The 15,207-nt window shown below is 26.6% G+C and overlaps 4 protein-coding genes across 4 annotated transcripts; 2 read left to right on the top strand and 2 right to left on the bottom strand.

The window, feature by feature from the left end:
- Positions 1 to 1,175: 1,175 nt before the first annotated feature.
- Smid (nuclear valosin-containing protein-like smid) lies at positions 1,176 to 5,806 on the top strand. Its single transcript, XM_072014682.1, has 11 exons — positions 1,176 to 1,577; positions 1,946 to 2,167; positions 2,232 to 2,480; positions 2,659 to 3,003; positions 3,078 to 3,297; positions 3,381 to 3,663; positions 3,754 to 4,210; positions 4,307 to 4,474; positions 4,546 to 4,872; positions 4,943 to 5,167; positions 5,259 to 5,806. The coding sequence occupies exons 1-11, from the start codon at positions 1,401 to 1,403 to the stop codon at positions 5,382 to 5,384; spliced, it is 2,799 nt and encodes a 932-aa protein (XP_071870783.1). The 5' UTR covers positions 1,176 to 1,400; the 3' UTR covers positions 5,385 to 5,806.
- A 609-nt stretch (positions 5,807 to 6,415) lies between these two features.
- LOC139993191 (aurora kinase C) lies at positions 6,416 to 8,473 on the bottom strand. Its single transcript, XM_072014683.1, has 4 exons — positions 8,327 to 8,473; positions 7,429 to 8,002; positions 6,719 to 7,244; positions 6,416 to 6,595 (listed from the first exon to the last, which is right to left on the bottom strand). Exons 2-4 carry the CDS (start codon positions 7,986 to 7,988, stop codon positions 6,494 to 6,496), a joined length of 1,188 nt encoding a protein of 395 aa, XP_071870784.1. The 5' UTR covers positions 7,989 to 8,002; positions 8,327 to 8,473; the 3' UTR covers positions 6,416 to 6,493.
- Positions 8,474 to 9,056: 583 nt separating this feature from the next.
- On the bottom strand, positions 9,057 to 12,768 carry Fer1hch (ferritin 1 heavy chain). The gene is made up of 5 exons (XM_072014686.1): positions 12,530 to 12,768; positions 10,408 to 10,529; positions 10,170 to 10,331; positions 9,920 to 10,063; positions 9,057 to 9,843 (listed from the first exon to the last, which is right to left on the bottom strand). Exons 1-5 carry the CDS (start codon positions 12,597 to 12,599, stop codon positions 9,688 to 9,690), a joined length of 654 nt encoding a protein of 217 aa, XP_071870787.1. The 5' UTR covers positions 12,600 to 12,768; the 3' UTR covers positions 9,057 to 9,687.
- A 76-nt stretch (positions 12,769 to 12,844) lies between these two features.
- Positions 12,845 to 14,665, top strand: Fer2lch (ferritin 2 light chain). Its single transcript, XM_072014684.1, has 4 exons — positions 12,845 to 12,982; positions 13,592 to 13,696; positions 13,786 to 14,066; positions 14,168 to 14,665. Exons 2-4 carry the CDS (start codon positions 13,597 to 13,599, stop codon positions 14,462 to 14,464), a joined length of 678 nt encoding a protein of 225 aa, XP_071870785.1. The 5' UTR covers positions 12,845 to 12,982; positions 13,592 to 13,596; the 3' UTR covers positions 14,465 to 14,665.
- The last annotated feature ends 542 nt before the right edge of the window (positions 14,666 to 15,207 follow it).

Here is a 15,207-nt window from a genome sequence, read left to right as displayed (position 1 = left end):
TATTTGAAACCTTTTGAAATTGCTGAAAACGACATAATTTTCTGAGAAATTCTGTCGTCAAAAAAAAGTTTGTCGGTCGAAAGAACAATTTTGTATCAGGAAAACATAATAACATAAAAGGTGGCACAATTTCGTTAATTCTTGGAAGTGACGTCATATTCCAGGAATTTTTTAAAGTTGAAATTTTTGAGTTTTCGAAAAAGATTTTCGTCAGTCGCGATTTTGTATCAGGAGAATATAATTTGGTGTATAGTATTGGGAATATAATAAGGTCTTACTATTTCGAACATACTTGGAGTTTGACATCATTTCTCAGAATTTCCAAAACCTATTTCGCGAGCTTTTCTTTATAAAATCCTTTTAAAATTATTTTTTCTTGCGATTGGATAATGGAAAGGATATATAACAAGACTGTAACATGCCGTTCAACTTCTGATTTATTGAAAATCTTTCTAAATATATTTTACGCTATATTATATTATATTTTATTTTAATCTATTTTATTTTATTTTGTTTTATTTTATTATACATTTTATTTGCAATAAATAATTTCATTTTTTATCGTAACATATAATCATTTTCATGAAGATCATTACTGCTAATTGCTGTTGGTTCCTGTTGGGTGCTTGTGGCATCCTGATTCGTTGTTTCTACTCCCAAAGTGGCTTGGAAAAAAGCAATATACTTCTAATATTTAATTAAACTTTTAAGCAATTTTTATGTTTTTTTCGTTCTTAACTTTCACTGGTCGGTGATATGAATATACATTTCCCCTCTCGCCGTGCATATGCATGTTTCTCCCACCAATAGCAATAGAGAAGAAATGTGCATATAGTTCGACCGTTTGCCGGTAGAGGGCCTTATTTTTAGTATGGATCTTCCAGCTGTTTTTTTTAACATTGCATCGGCGATCTCTCTGTTCACCTCTAATAATGCAGATATACAACTCGTATTCATTTCTTTAATTAAGTTCAAATCTCTTTTACAAGTAATTGCGAAAAATACATAAAAATAGTAAAATATATATTATCAACAAATGCTGAAAGTTTTTGTTATAAAATATGTTCTATAGATTAATAAACTATATAATATAATTTTTCATAGTGTAATTATAGTTTGAAATGATCTTTGACTTTGAATACATTCCACTCTATATATTATTCTTTTTTATTTCTAGCTTTGTGAAATAATTTACTAGGGAAATTGTTCCCGCTTTACCGATGTACTCTTTTCTTTTTCTTTTCGTTAGAGTTGGTTATAGTTAAAGTATCGAAGTTTCCTAAAATCGAAGACGCACTTGTGTTTGAAGAATGTTGATACGTACATGATAACACGTGTTGGAACATATAAGGAAGTAAAAATAAAACTTTAGTGATCATTTAATTTCTACAACAGTGTTCATGACGCCTGACATTAAAAAAATGCAGAAGGTTGGAAAATTGAATCCTTCGATTGATATTATTCCATTACAAGGATCTAGTGGAGATTATAAATCAAAAACTATGAATAATAAACATAAAATTGATTCTTCTCATAAATACTTGCGGGATCAATTACTAATATCACGTGTACAAACGGTGATTGAATTATTTTATAACTTTTAGAATTTTTAATTTAACAAGTGTATAAAATCAACTCTTTTTATATTATGCAGTTTACGTGGTAAATTTATGCATTGAACCTTAAAATATAATATGCAATAATTGTGTAATACACATAAATAATTTTATACAGACTAGTTAAATACTTGTATATAATGTCGCTTTTTTAAATAAAATTTTATTTTATTCCACACTTTGAGCATCTTTATGTTTTTCAATATTTTTAATTTTGTGGAAAATTACTCAATATAATCATTAATTCTGATTGTTTTAAGATAATATGTTAGTACATCTTCTACTTTATACTTTAGTACTTCTGAATAATTAATTTTTTATTGTTTTAGTATATGCATGAAAATGAAAATAAAGTCTATATTGACGTTAATGAAATGGCTGATGCTTTACAAAAGAAGTATAGAGATTATCGTATTAAAAAACGAGGTCCTTTTAGGGCATTAGTGCGTAAAGCATATGATGAACTTACAGAAATGTTTGCAAAGAAATATTGTTCTCGCGAATGGCCTCCTTATGATGATGAAGATGAAGAGGAAGAAGTTGATGTCGAGGTATATATAGATATAATATTTAAGTATGATATAGTAAATTTTGAAAGAAATATATTGGTTTTAGTCAGATCCTCAAAATACTATGTTAGATGGAATGCTCTTAAAAATGTATAAAAAATCACAAAACAAACAGAATGGAAATTCCAGTGATAAGGAACTTATAGATATTAGTAGTGATGATGATGTAAGCAAAGTGGAGTCAAATTCAAATAAAATAAATGAACCTATTGTGGAAAAAGATCAGCAGAAACCAGGTCCATCTTTGGGTACAGAAAAAGCTGTGCATGCTAAAGAAGTCGAACAACAAACAACAGTAAATTTAAAGCTTTCTTTAATAGAGTTACATTTCTTAAATTTATTATTGCTAAATAGCATCTACTTCAAATATAATTTAATATGAAATCTACATCAAAATAATAATACTGATACATGAAGCCTATTATGTCAAAATAATGTTATATCAGAGACATTACCTGATTTACTTTTTATAGCCTAGTAGAGAAATACAACAAACTACTACAGTGAGCACAGCAACTACTACAACAACCTCAAATACAATGGTAGAATCTGCAAAGAAGCGACAACGCGATAAAGATGTTGATAGTAGTCAATTCATGTTCATAAAAAAAGTCAAAGGGATACCAATTTCTGAATCCAAAGTCACATTTGCTGACATAGGAGGAAATGATAAAACTTTAAAAACTGTATGTAAATTACTTGCACATATGAAACATCCAGAAATCTTTAAGCAACTTGGTATATCTCCACCAAGAGGATTTTTACTTCATGGTCCACCTGGATGTGGAAAGACTTTATTAGCGTATGCTATTGCAGGAGTAAGATACTATTTTAGCGTCAATAGTTGATCTACTTTTTATTTGACTATTTATTTAATATTTTTGAAAACTAGGAGTTAGATATACCATTATTGAAAGTAGCAGCACCTGAATTGGTAGCAGGAGTATCAGGCGAAAGCGAAGCAAGAATTCGAGAATTATTTGAACAGGCACTTGCAATAGCACCTTGTATAATTTTTTTAGACGAAATAGATGCTGTAGCACCACATAGAGCCACAGCTCAAAGAGAAATGGAGAGAAGAATTGTTGCACAACTGTTATCATGTTTGGATGGTAATTTACTATTATAGTCAAACCACAGTAAATTACATTAATTTTAAAATAATTTCTCAAGTAGAAAATATGTTATTGAACAGAACTAAGTTTGAAAGAAAATGGTACTAGGGTATTAGTACTTGGAGCAACAAATCGACCTGATTCGTTGGACCCTGCATTAAGGAGAGCTGGCCGATTTGATCACGAAGTGTGTCTGGGTATACCAGATAGAGATGCAAGAGCAAAGATTTTAGCTGTGCACACAGAAAAGGTAGCACTTGCTCCAAATGTTAGTTTATCCACAATAGCTTCACTTACACCAGGTTTTGTTGGAGCCGACTTAGTTGCATTGATTAGAGAAGCAGCTATGGCAGCTATGGACAGGTAGCTGTTTAAATATTCAATAGAGTATTTTAAAATTAATTTATTTAATATGGTCAATTATATTTTCCTATCTTCTTATATTCTTATTAGAATACTTGAAGATTTGAAGTCGGTTCCAGATAATAAATCTTCAGAAATTCCAGAAGATAGTACTGTTATTGAGAAAAAAACTGAAAGTTTTGAAAATTCTAGTAATTTAGTTGAAGAAGTAACTATTGAACCATCTACCTCAAATCAAAATAATGTTCCTAAGTTAAATAAGACAAGTAATGCAGCGAGTCTTCAAGCAACTTTGGAAATGGATGTAATACAAGAAAATTACAAATCTCCAGATTTAACAGGGTTACTTACTTGGTTGCGTAACGATCCGCCACTTCCTTCAGAAAGACTATCAAAGTTATGTATTGAACACAATGACTTTGAAACTGCTGTTCATATAATTCAGCCATCAGCCAAAAGAGAAGGTTTTGCAACAGTACCTGATGTTACATGGGATGATGTCGGTTCGTTACGAGATATTAGAGAAGAATTGCAAATGGCTATACTTGTAAGTATATTTATATTGGCTTAATTAAAAATATTAGAATAATTTGATACATATTTAAAAGATATAAAATATTTTTTTGTTTGTTTAATATTTTAGGCTCCAATTCGACATTCCGAACACTTTATAGCGCTAGGATTAACAGCACCAACTGGAGTATTATTATGTGGTCCACCTGGTTGTGGGAAAACATTACTAGCTAAAGCTATTGCAAATGAGGCTGGTATTAATTTTATTTCTGTTAAAGGACCAGAGCTTTTAAATATGGTAATAATTTAAATGATTATAATAAATATTATAAAATGCAATTATTAAATATTTTATTTTTATTATTTCAGTATGTCGGTGAAAGTGAAAAAGCAGTTCGACAGTGTTTTATTAGAGCTAGAAATTCTGCTCCGTGCGTTATATTTTTTGACGAATTGGACGCATTGTGTCCCAGACGATCAGAAGGTGATAATTCTGCTACTTCACGTGTTGTAAATCAAATGTTGACTGAAATGGATGGAGTAGAAGGACGACAAGGAGTATTTTTAATGGCTGCGAGCAATCGTCCTGATATTATAGATCCAGCAGTATTAAGACCAGGAAGATTAGATAAGATTTTATATGTTGATTTGCCTACCTCAGCAGATCGTGTTGACATCTTAAGAGCACTAACAAAGGTAACGTTTTTGTTTTCAAAAAACATTTTTAAAAGATTTATTCCCTTTAGAAATAAATGTATATTTATAGAATGCAACCAAACCAAAATTAGCTGCAGATGTAAATCTTGAAGAAATAGGATATAATAGTAAATGTGATGGTTATACTGGAGCTGACTTAGCAGCTTTAATCAGAGAAGCTGGAATAGAAGCATTAAGAGAATTAATGGATATGCATTATTCAGGACAACCAGAAATCTCTATGCGACATTTCGTAGTTGCATTTGATAAAATAAGACCGTCCGTACAAGAGAAGGTAAACACATTTGTTTCATTAATAAAAAATAAACATTCATTTTTATAAATATAGGTTAATTGCATAACAACAATACATGTATAACTTATAGGATATCAAACACTATGAAAAATTAAAGAAATTGTATTCAATTAAAAAGAAATCCGATGATACACCTATGGAAACTCCAACAGATACACCTATAGTAGATGTAGTCATGGAACCTATGGAAACGTGAAATAAAAATAAATCTTAAATAAACATGTAAAAAATCTTCCATTACAAAGTACTTTTAAGCAGATGACAGTGAATTTCACGCAAAAAATACATATTGTATGCCTTAGCCTCATTTTTGTAGTTGAGGCATTCTAGTGTCCATCTCTGTCGATCGAAGATGTAAATGTAATATATTAGATCTTAATTTACTGTTTTAAAATAAAAACTGACGATGTTCTTTATTTTTTAAGTGTATAATATATGCAATATAGAAATATTAATGACATTTTTATAAAACAAATCAAATTTATGTTCGATATATTTTTGAATAATGAAAATAATTTTATTTAATTCAATAAAAACGAATTAAGCTTACTATGTATACAGAAATTATTAAAAAAAAATTATAATTCAATTTTTGTCAATAAATAAAGTTTTTTATAATTACTTATTTCATTTATTTGTTTACAAAAATAACTAATTGTGATTTTATTTCTTAATATACACTTTCTTAATATACACAATATGTGTATACATAAAAACACATCATATTTATGAAAGACATTTATGTAAATTTACTACCTAAAAATATTCCAATAATATTAAAATACTTAATATATACATAATTTTCTTATACATTATATTTTTTACTCCAAATTATTACTTATAATTCATTGTTATAATATCACTTGTTTTTCAGTCTGATATAGATATAATAAGTTAAACTCCAAAAATTAAAGCCGAATTTACACTGTGTTTCACTTTAGGGAAACACGGCGGATGAACACTTCATCCTTATTTCATCCGCGGAAGAAAGCAAAGATGAAAGCTGTGTTCAACGACGATGTTAATAAACATAACAATGTAAATTCGACTTAGGAACACTGAAATAAACTCCGATAATTGATTACATTAAAATTATGTTGTAATTAAGTTATTAATAGAATATACGTCTTAAAAAACATGTAGTATACTGTTTCAAATTATATAATACTTTAATTTACGTATAAAATAACAATATTAGGAATAATATAAAAAAATATTTAAAATAGATTTCTTGCTGAAAAATATTTTTTAATGAAATATAACTGTTTTATAAGACAAAATATAAAACTTATTAACTTAACAACTTCATTGTGGTACATGTGGTTCTGTTGTTCGATTTTGCACAATCCAAGGATGTCTTAAAACATCTTCTAAAGGTAATCTATGATTTGCGTCAACTACTAATAGCTAGAATAGAAAAATGAAAAGTTATCACTTATTATTATTTTCATATAGTAATCAAACTTTTTAATTATTTAGTTTAGTTAATAATGCACTTTTTTATTTTATAAACATAAAATAACAGCTCACCTTAGATATTAAATTTTTTGCACCTTCACTAATAAAGTTAGGAAATTTATATTGAGCTTTCTTGATTTTTACATATGTTTCATCATAAGTTTCAGCTAAAAAAGGAGGTTTACCAACTAAACATTCATAACAAAGCACACCAAGTCCCCATAAGTCTACAGTATGATCATGTGTTTTTCCAATAACCATTTCTGGTGGTAAATAATCTAAAGTACCACATAAAGTATTTCTCCTAGATGAGGGTGCATGGACAGACCATCCAAAATCTGCCATTTTTAATTCACCTTTTATACCAAGTAATAAATTTTCAGGCTTAATATCACGATGTATCACCTTTTTACTATGACAGTATTTTAAAGCATCTGCTAATTGAGATATGTATGTTGCTGTTCTAATTTCATCAAAACGTTTCTCTGGTTGTGCATTCAATTCTTTAAATAATTCTCCATTTGGGGCATATTCCAAAATTAAATATACCCTTTTATCATCATGAAAATATCCATACATTTTTAAGATATTTGGATGCCTACATGAAAAATAAGAATGGTACATTTACTCTAATTCATCTTATAAAAGATATTATTTATATTATAGCAAAAGTTGATGGAACAATCAAATGTAATTTTAAAGTTAAATAAATTTTAAGATATTGAAGTTTTTATGATAACAGTCAATATTTTCTTTTTACTATAAATATTAAAAATTTGTACCTTAAATGTGTTTGAATTTCTATTTCCCTCCTAACTTGATGTTCCACATCAGCTTTCTGTATTTGTGCTTTAAATAATACTTTCATAGCAATGATGAATTTTGATTTCTTCTCTCTAGCTAGATAAACATTTCCAAATTTTCCTTTTCCCAATGGTCGTCCAATATCAAAATCAGTTAAAACCCACTTCTTTTCACTTTGACTCTTTTTATTTGTATTGCTTTGTTCTACATTCTTCTCAATGTCTCTATTTTTTTCAGTTTTATTTTCCTTGTCATCATCAGTTATATTTGATATATATGTTATCGTGTTAGAAGATATAGGTAATTTAGGTGGCGGCATCAATTCTGTTGACTTTTTAGAGCCCTTTTCTTTGGTTTGTTTGATATTTGCCAAATAAGTATTGCATTGACTGTTTGTATTATTTAAATTTTCTGTATTTCTTGATGTATTCTCAGTCAATACAGAACTTACTTTTGATATCTTTAACTGTTTAAGATTATTTTCAACTTGAGAAATTGCCTTTTGTGTTTGAGACTTAGATCTTTTATCCTTCAGCATTGCTTAAATATAACCTATGATTGAAAATAGCATAAAGCATTAACAAACAAAAGTCTCTTAATAAACAATTAATTTATTACATAATGCAAAAATTAAAAATTATAAAATTATATAAAGATTCATTATATGTTAATAAAAAAAATTAAAACTGTAAAATATACACATACTTCGCACAAAAATTTTATAAACAATATTTAAAGAATAAAGTACAATGTATTATTTAAAAGGTTACAATGATTTGATATTTTAAAAATATTTTACATAATCAATAAAAGAAACAATGTCCAGATTTTAAATAATTATATTAAAAAATTAATAACAATAATTAAAACACTTACGTATAAAGCAAGAAATACAAATTCTCTTACAAACGTTGTATCTTCAATTCTATTTCAAAATAACGAATTTCCACACTTTATTCTCATTGGCCAGAATATTCAAACATGTATAGAAAACAAATTACAAGATATTCAACTCTATTAAGAAGTGAAAGTCATAGTTAACAGCGCTACGTATTATAAGATCTGTAAGGACCAAAAAATTCAATAACTTCAAATTAATATTAAATTATATTAATAACTAAACATAACAAAATTACATTTTTGATATACATTTTTTACACAGATCCTATTTATATAAATATTAAGAATGTGAAATAAATGTATGGCTCTTTTATAAGTAAATAATAACAATAAAATTTGATAAAAATCAAATTTTAGTACTAAATTAATAATTAATATTTATATATTACTTTTAGTATCATTAATTTAAACTAAAATATGAAATACGATATATCATAGTGTTTATATGTGTTAATATAAACGGATGTAATATTTTGGGAAATATAAACAAATTTTTAACATAATGTATTAATGTACATTTGTGCATCACGATTACGATTGTGATAAATGAGAACAGTTCCTTTATAAGAATTAAAAATTTGTTGTTGTAGGTTAACATATAAACTATCAAAATAAAAGTACTTTTTATATTTTAATAGCAATTTTATATTTTACTAGGAAAAATGGACAAAATGTGTATTGTTTTGTATGAATTTTAAAATATTCATTTATTTGGTAAGAGTAATATATTTATTATAGTTTAACAAACATTTGTAAACAGGATTTCTTATATGTCTATATTACAGACCACATTTAGAAAAATATTTTATATAGAACACAATTTATATCTTTGATACTAACTTAAAATTTAATAAAACTAAGTTACTGTAAGTGGAAACGATATAGCGCAGTCGTAAAATTATAAATTTTAGTGATGAACTAAAATTTATACGTTTCAAATATCGAAGTATCGAGTTTCTTGTAAGACCGTACGATATCAATTTGAAACTATTCCTTTCAAAAGTATATGTCTTAATCTTTAACTACATGTTAACTTTTATTAATACATCAATCGTTATTGTGTAAGAAGTAATAGATACTTATTGCTATATAGTTTTGATTACAAAGATTTTAAATGAAATAGTAATTTACAAATAACGTTCGCAGTTCAACATTTAAATTACCTGTAGAAAATGCGTACGGTCCTAGATGCGATTATATCAATGGGTGTTTCTTTTTAAAGTTTTAATTTACAACCGGACTCTATCGTTTGCACCTAATATACATACTTCATTCTAAATATGGCCATAATTTCATATGCAATGTTGGAGTAAAATTTTTGTTATTTCAAGTACAAATTAAATTTCATTATTCAAAAGTTTCTTATCAAACAGGAATTCTCCTAATACTCCATTTGTTGCCATCATTTTGCCCAAAGTTGAAATTTTTCCTGCAAGATCACGTTGACCTTTGTATTGTTCAGTTAGAAATTCTTCAGTGAGGTAGTCCACCAACTGAAATTAATCAATTTGGAACAATGAAATAAATTTAAGATTGTAATCACATGCATTTTTTTGCAATATAACTTACATGATAGTCATTGAAGCTGTTGTCTTTTGACTTTTCACAGTGTTTGATAATATTGCGAATCTTTTTTGTAACATCAGTTTCTAATTCAAGAGCTTTCTTTAGAGCTTCAACACCGTTACTCCAGGTCTCGCGCAATGGTCCCAGCTAAAAGCAATATTTGTATATTTTTAATTATATGATTAAATTGTACATTATAAAACATAAATTAAAATAAAATTATATTTATAATAAATTAGTTCTAAATGCACACCGAACTGATGTCCAAGAGTTTGCTAACATCGTCTGTTAAGTGACCACGCATTAACAGATATTCAATAATTTTTATTGCATGTTCTCTTTCTTCACTGGCAGAATCAAAGAAAAACTTGCTAAATCCTGGACGATTAATTGTATCACGAGCAAAATGAGCACCCTAAAATAAAGAAGAATGTATAAATATAATATTTCTTAACAAAATACATTGTAAAACAATGAAAAAATGCAATTACCATTGCAAGATAAGTCATAGCAGCATTAATCTCAGTATTCACTTGAGCTTTCAATTCATTTATGCATAAATTAGCCATTTGCGTCCAATTCTTTGGTATATCAAATACAGATCTGGATGTACCTACAAGTATTAATTAAGTATTTATTAATGATAAAAATACATAATATATATTTTATTAAAATCTTAAATGATACATAAAGAAACAAAAACAGCTAAAAGTAATAAACGATATTAAAAAAACTATATATAACATTTTTTACAAAATATGTTGAAATACTATTGTAACATTTCACAATACTGTAGATATATTACTTATTGAAATCATAAATAGATAATAAAGCAATGATCACATATAATTTATCAAATCTAATGAAATCTTGTATACACTTAGGATAAGATTATATTCTCATATCTTTTATAATTATAAAAATATATAGTTAGCTACAAATTACTTCAATTGCCATTATTTTGTTAGTATCTAACTTTGAATATTATTTTTAATTTTTCTGATATAATACATGCATTCTGATGTATTAATATAAACAACATATATACTATAGTAGATAGAAATGAAACTAGTAAAAAAATAATTATCATAAAATTAGAATAAGTGCTAAAAGCTTTTATTTAAGGCTGAAACAAAAACCAGTTTGTGATATTAGAGAATGAAGTCAATGATGTAAAGCAGGTTAGATTAAATTATCTGTGTTCTCAGAACAATGTACAGTACACATTTATATCTAATGTGGACTTTAGAACATGCAGTAATCAATACGTTTACATTGTCACGTAAAGCTTATCAAGTGTTATCATTGTACAAATAAGATAGTCCATAATACTTAGTAATTAACAGTCTAGAATCATGAAAGTCTATTAGCTTGTTCTGAAGCTTAGAAAATTATGTATCAAATATTTTTTTAATACAAAAAAATAATTAATTTTCAAGATAAATTATTACAAATAAATACATAAAATGTAACATAATAATGAAGGGTATATAGAACTTATATAGTCAAATTTAATTTTATTATAGTATAATTACTGGCTCTAATTGTTATATTATTTTAGTAATGTATTTTGCACGTAATATAGAATAATTTTCTTTTTAGTTATATGTACAATAGTAATATTGATCATGGATTTTCAATAATGATGTACATTGAAATATTTTATCTCTGTTCATTCATATAAAGTAATAACTTTTAATTAGGTTAAGAAAATATTAAGAATATAAAGAGTATAATATAAAATATATAAGATATAAAACATACAAAGTATAAAAATTTTATACATAAAAATAATGTTAAATTATCTGAAATACATATTTATTTCAAAGAACATAAATATACAATAAAAGTACATGTAACATGATAAATAATCCAATGAATGAGGAAATTAAAAAATTTATATTATAGGCATCATAATCATTTTCACAATATATAATATATATTTCTGGCAATGTTTATACATGCGAAGAATAGTCTCTTATATACGATAATGTTGAGAACCTTAAATATTAACAATGATATTGATTGTCTAAACACATTGCAATATGTAAAATTATGTTCTTTCACAATAACAGAAAAATAATATTACATGAAAATTAATATATTAAAACATAGAAAGTAGAGGTAATTGATAATGTTTATAATTTGAGGACACTAATATTTAAAGCTAATGTTATTTAACTTTTAATATTGCTATTCGAAATTTTACATTAAATAAAACACGAATTAAAGAAAATAATGTACAATATGTCTTACTTACATATGTTACATTTTAAGGAAAAGAAGTTGTTTACGAGGAATACATATACGCATTAAGTTGTTGCATCACGACACGAACAGATTATAATTATATATATATATTATTTCGCTGTATTATTAGGTGCTAATTAAAACATATCAAAATTAGTAAATACACCGTACCTGTATGTTTAGCATCTTTTTAGGAAATATAAAACAGTTTGTCCAAGGACAATACGGACTTAAAAATGGAGAGGATAAGAAATCACAATGGAATCTGTTAGGAAATACCATGCTAACCTTAATCGATGTTTTTACATAAAAATGTCAAAAGAGTATCTAAAACAAACATTGTAAGATAAATAATAGACTTACATTGAAGTTTATTTCCCAGCGATCCATTGATGCAAAGAAAAGTGACGAGGAAAATATAAATCAGCTTCATTGTTGAATTCTTTCAGAGGCTAGAATTTGAAAAATCGCGAGAGCACTTATAATTTTACTTTTCGGGAGCAACCTTTATACGCACTGGTATAGAAGGCTGCTTTTAGTGAAGCTAGATAAAAGAACGTATGTGAACTAAACACGATGTACGATCATCGATTATTTAATAATTGACCAACAAATGCGTATCATTCGTAAGTAGACGACGGGGACTAACTGGAATTTTCTATCCCCTTTCTATCACGCATGCGTCCTACCTATCAGCTGACTATGACTGTGTGAAAACTACCAACGAACACGGTTCTTCAACGTTCATTGTTGGAAGAACGTCGAAGCGAGAGTATTCACGTTTCCTTCCTTTGTACAAGCACATTATTTGATCAGGTATGTGAATATAAGCAATTTCAATCTCATTTATTAATGTACAAATATTTATATAGTATAAATAGAAGATAAAATTAATGCAATAACGAAAAATTTTTAATTACATGTTATTTCATTATCATTTGATATATGAGATACTGCGCATTTGTAAATGTAATGACGAAAATACCGATGTACAGCGTTTGATATCTATTGATAATATAAATTTTTCTTTGTATATTATAGGCGCGTGACGTACACGTATTATATGTGCGAATCCACATCATTTATTTTGTATCTTAAGTTGAGCCGTATTCAATATTCTATTCGTAACTGGGCTATCGTACATCTTTATTGTCGCTTTTCAGTTATTAATTTAGTATATTCTTATAAGTGTGAAATTAGTTACACATACTATTTAAAATTTAATGTCGTTATCAGTAATCACGCATTTGTAATATACTTTGAAGTTACTAAAATTATTAAGATTATAATTCCTTAATAAACTGATATTAGAAATAAAAATGGATTTTAACAATTTTAGATAAATTAAAATAATATTAGATACTTGATCTCTTATATTTAAATAGTACAAATATTCAATATTTTATTTATTATCTAAAATTGCAGAAAACATGTTGTTCTTTGGAATATTATCCATTCTTCTGGCAGTTGCTGCTGCTGAAGATACATGCTATGATGATTCACTAGCAGTATGTGACCCAATACCCAAAGGTGATATAGAAATATTTAATATTTTAAAGACTCATACCTCTATTGAAATTTCTTTGTGCTTATAAATATATTAATATTTAAATTTTTAGATGGAAAATCAATGTTAAACTGTAATGCAAAATATGGACATATTGAAAGACATCCTCTGATTGATCTTCAATCATATGCAAATGCTAATATTAGAGTTAGCTTCGAATTTTTGCTAATGTCTAGTTATTTTGGAAATTATGAAGATCAACGTCATGGATTTAAGAAATTATATCGTAAATTTTCTGATGAATTGTGGGAGGATGCAATTAACATAATCAAATATGTTACTAAACGAGGTGACACAGTGGACTTCAATCAACCACCACACTTGATGGAACCTGTATGTTGATTGTTGCACTTTATAATTCATATATTGTATAACATAAAAAGAGACAAAGATGTCAAAATTTGTTAATGTTTTATATCTTTTTTTTTTTTTAGACTTACGAACGAAAAGTAACATATGAATTGAATGAACTTCACAGTTTAGCCAAAGCACTTGACAGACAAAAGGAGCTTGCAAATAAAGCCTTGAATATACATCATGACATTACAAAGAATGATAAGATAAACGATGCTGGTGTTGCTCATTATGTTGAAGAGAGATTCATAGAACCACAGGCTGATCGTGTTCGAGATTTAGCCGGCTATATAAATGATTTGAAGAATTTATTAACTGGAAATGATCATTCTGTAGCTCTATTTTTGTTTGATGAATATCTTAAGAATAGTTTGTAACTTGTTTACAACTGAAGTTAAAAAAAACATAAATCAGAATTTCATATCTATTATATCTTAAAAATTCCCTATATGAATAAGTTATCCATAACAAAATATTTTACATTTTTCAGTTATGCAGAATTCTACATTTAGAATTAATAAATATATATGGTGTTATTTTTTGATACATTTCATCTAATAAAGTGTATACTTCATAAATCGTTTCTTTTAATTTCTACATTAATTATTTTTTACATATATTAGGCAATAACAGAGAGAAACTTTCTGAAAGAAACTCATAGTTAAAAGATTATGTTAAGACTATATAACTATATGTGATTAAGACTACATGGCTATATATAAAATAGATTAATTAAGGAATGAATTTCATTAAATATATAAAAATAAGGAAGAATGTAATTATCTTTTTCAGCATTAATGCACTTAATATATATGAAAAATAGTTCTACAGTTAGTACTTAAAGTTACTAAAATTAAATTTGATTTCATATTAAGGAAATTCTATATTTTATTCTTCATTTTTATGAATTGTTTGTGTACATAGTATTTAATTATACCGAATATATATATGTATATATCTTTAATATGCATGTGGTATTAGAATAATTTATCATTTTAATCATGTATGTGATTTCAGGAAGCTGATTTAATCAATAGCGTTATTGTTATTGTATATTTAAATTAACTATTACAAAATGAAGACATATTAGTGAAATATTATTATAAGTATAACATATCCT

This window comes from Bombus fervidus, chromosome 12, assembly GCF_041682495.2.
Source record: "Bombus fervidus isolate BK054 chromosome 12, iyBomFerv1, whole genome shotgun sequence".
NCBI classification, from domain to species: Eukaryota; Metazoa; Arthropoda; class Insecta; order Hymenoptera; family Apidae; genus Bombus; species Bombus fervidus.
This window is presented reverse-complemented; position numbering and strand designations above follow the sequence as displayed.

Coding starts and splice junctions, on each gene's coding strand:
- Smid (XM_072014682.1), top strand. CDS start 1,401: ATGACGCCTGACATTAAAAAAATGCAGAAGGTTGGAAAATTGAATCCT. Junction 2,168..2,231: donor AGGAAGAAGTTGATGTCGAG/GTATATATAGAT, acceptor TATTGGTTTTAG/TCAGATCCTCAAAATACTAT. Junction 2,481..2,658: donor AAGTCGAACAACAAACAACA/GTAAATTTAAAG, acceptor TACTTTTTATAG/CCTAGTAGAGAAATACAACA.
- LOC139993191 (XM_072014683.1), bottom strand. CDS start 7,988: ATGCTGAAGGATAAAAGATCTAAGTCTCAAACACAAAAGGCAATTTCT. Junction 7,245..7,428: donor GAAATTCAAACACATTTAAG/GTACAAATTTTT, acceptor TTTTTCATGTAG/GCATCCAAATATCTTAAAAA. Junction 6,596..6,718: donor CAAAAAATTTAATATCTAAG/GTGAGCTGTTAT, acceptor TTTCTATTCTAG/CTATTAGTAGTTGACGCAAA.
- Fer1hch (XM_072014686.1), bottom strand. CDS start 12,599: ATGAAGCTGATTTATATTTTCCTCGTCACTTTTCTTTGCATCAATGGA. Junction 10,530..12,529: donor GCTGGGAAATAAACTTCAAT/GTAAGTCTATTA, acceptor TAATACTTGTAG/GTACATCCAGATCTGTATTT. Junction 9,844..9,919: donor ACAGCTTCAATGACTATCAT/GTAAGTTATATT, acceptor GATTAATTTCAG/TTGGTGGACTACCTCACTGA.
- Fer2lch (XM_072014684.1), top strand. CDS start 13,597: ATGTTGTTCTTTGGAATATTATCCATTCTTCTGGCAGTTGCTGCTGCT. Junction 13,697..13,785: donor ATGTGACCCAATACCCAAAG/GTGATATAGAAA, acceptor TTAAATTTTTAG/ATGGAAAATCAATGTTAAAC. Junction 14,067..14,167: donor CACCACACTTGATGGAACCT/GTATGTTGATTG, acceptor TTTTTTTTTTAG/ACTTACGAACGAAAAGTAAC.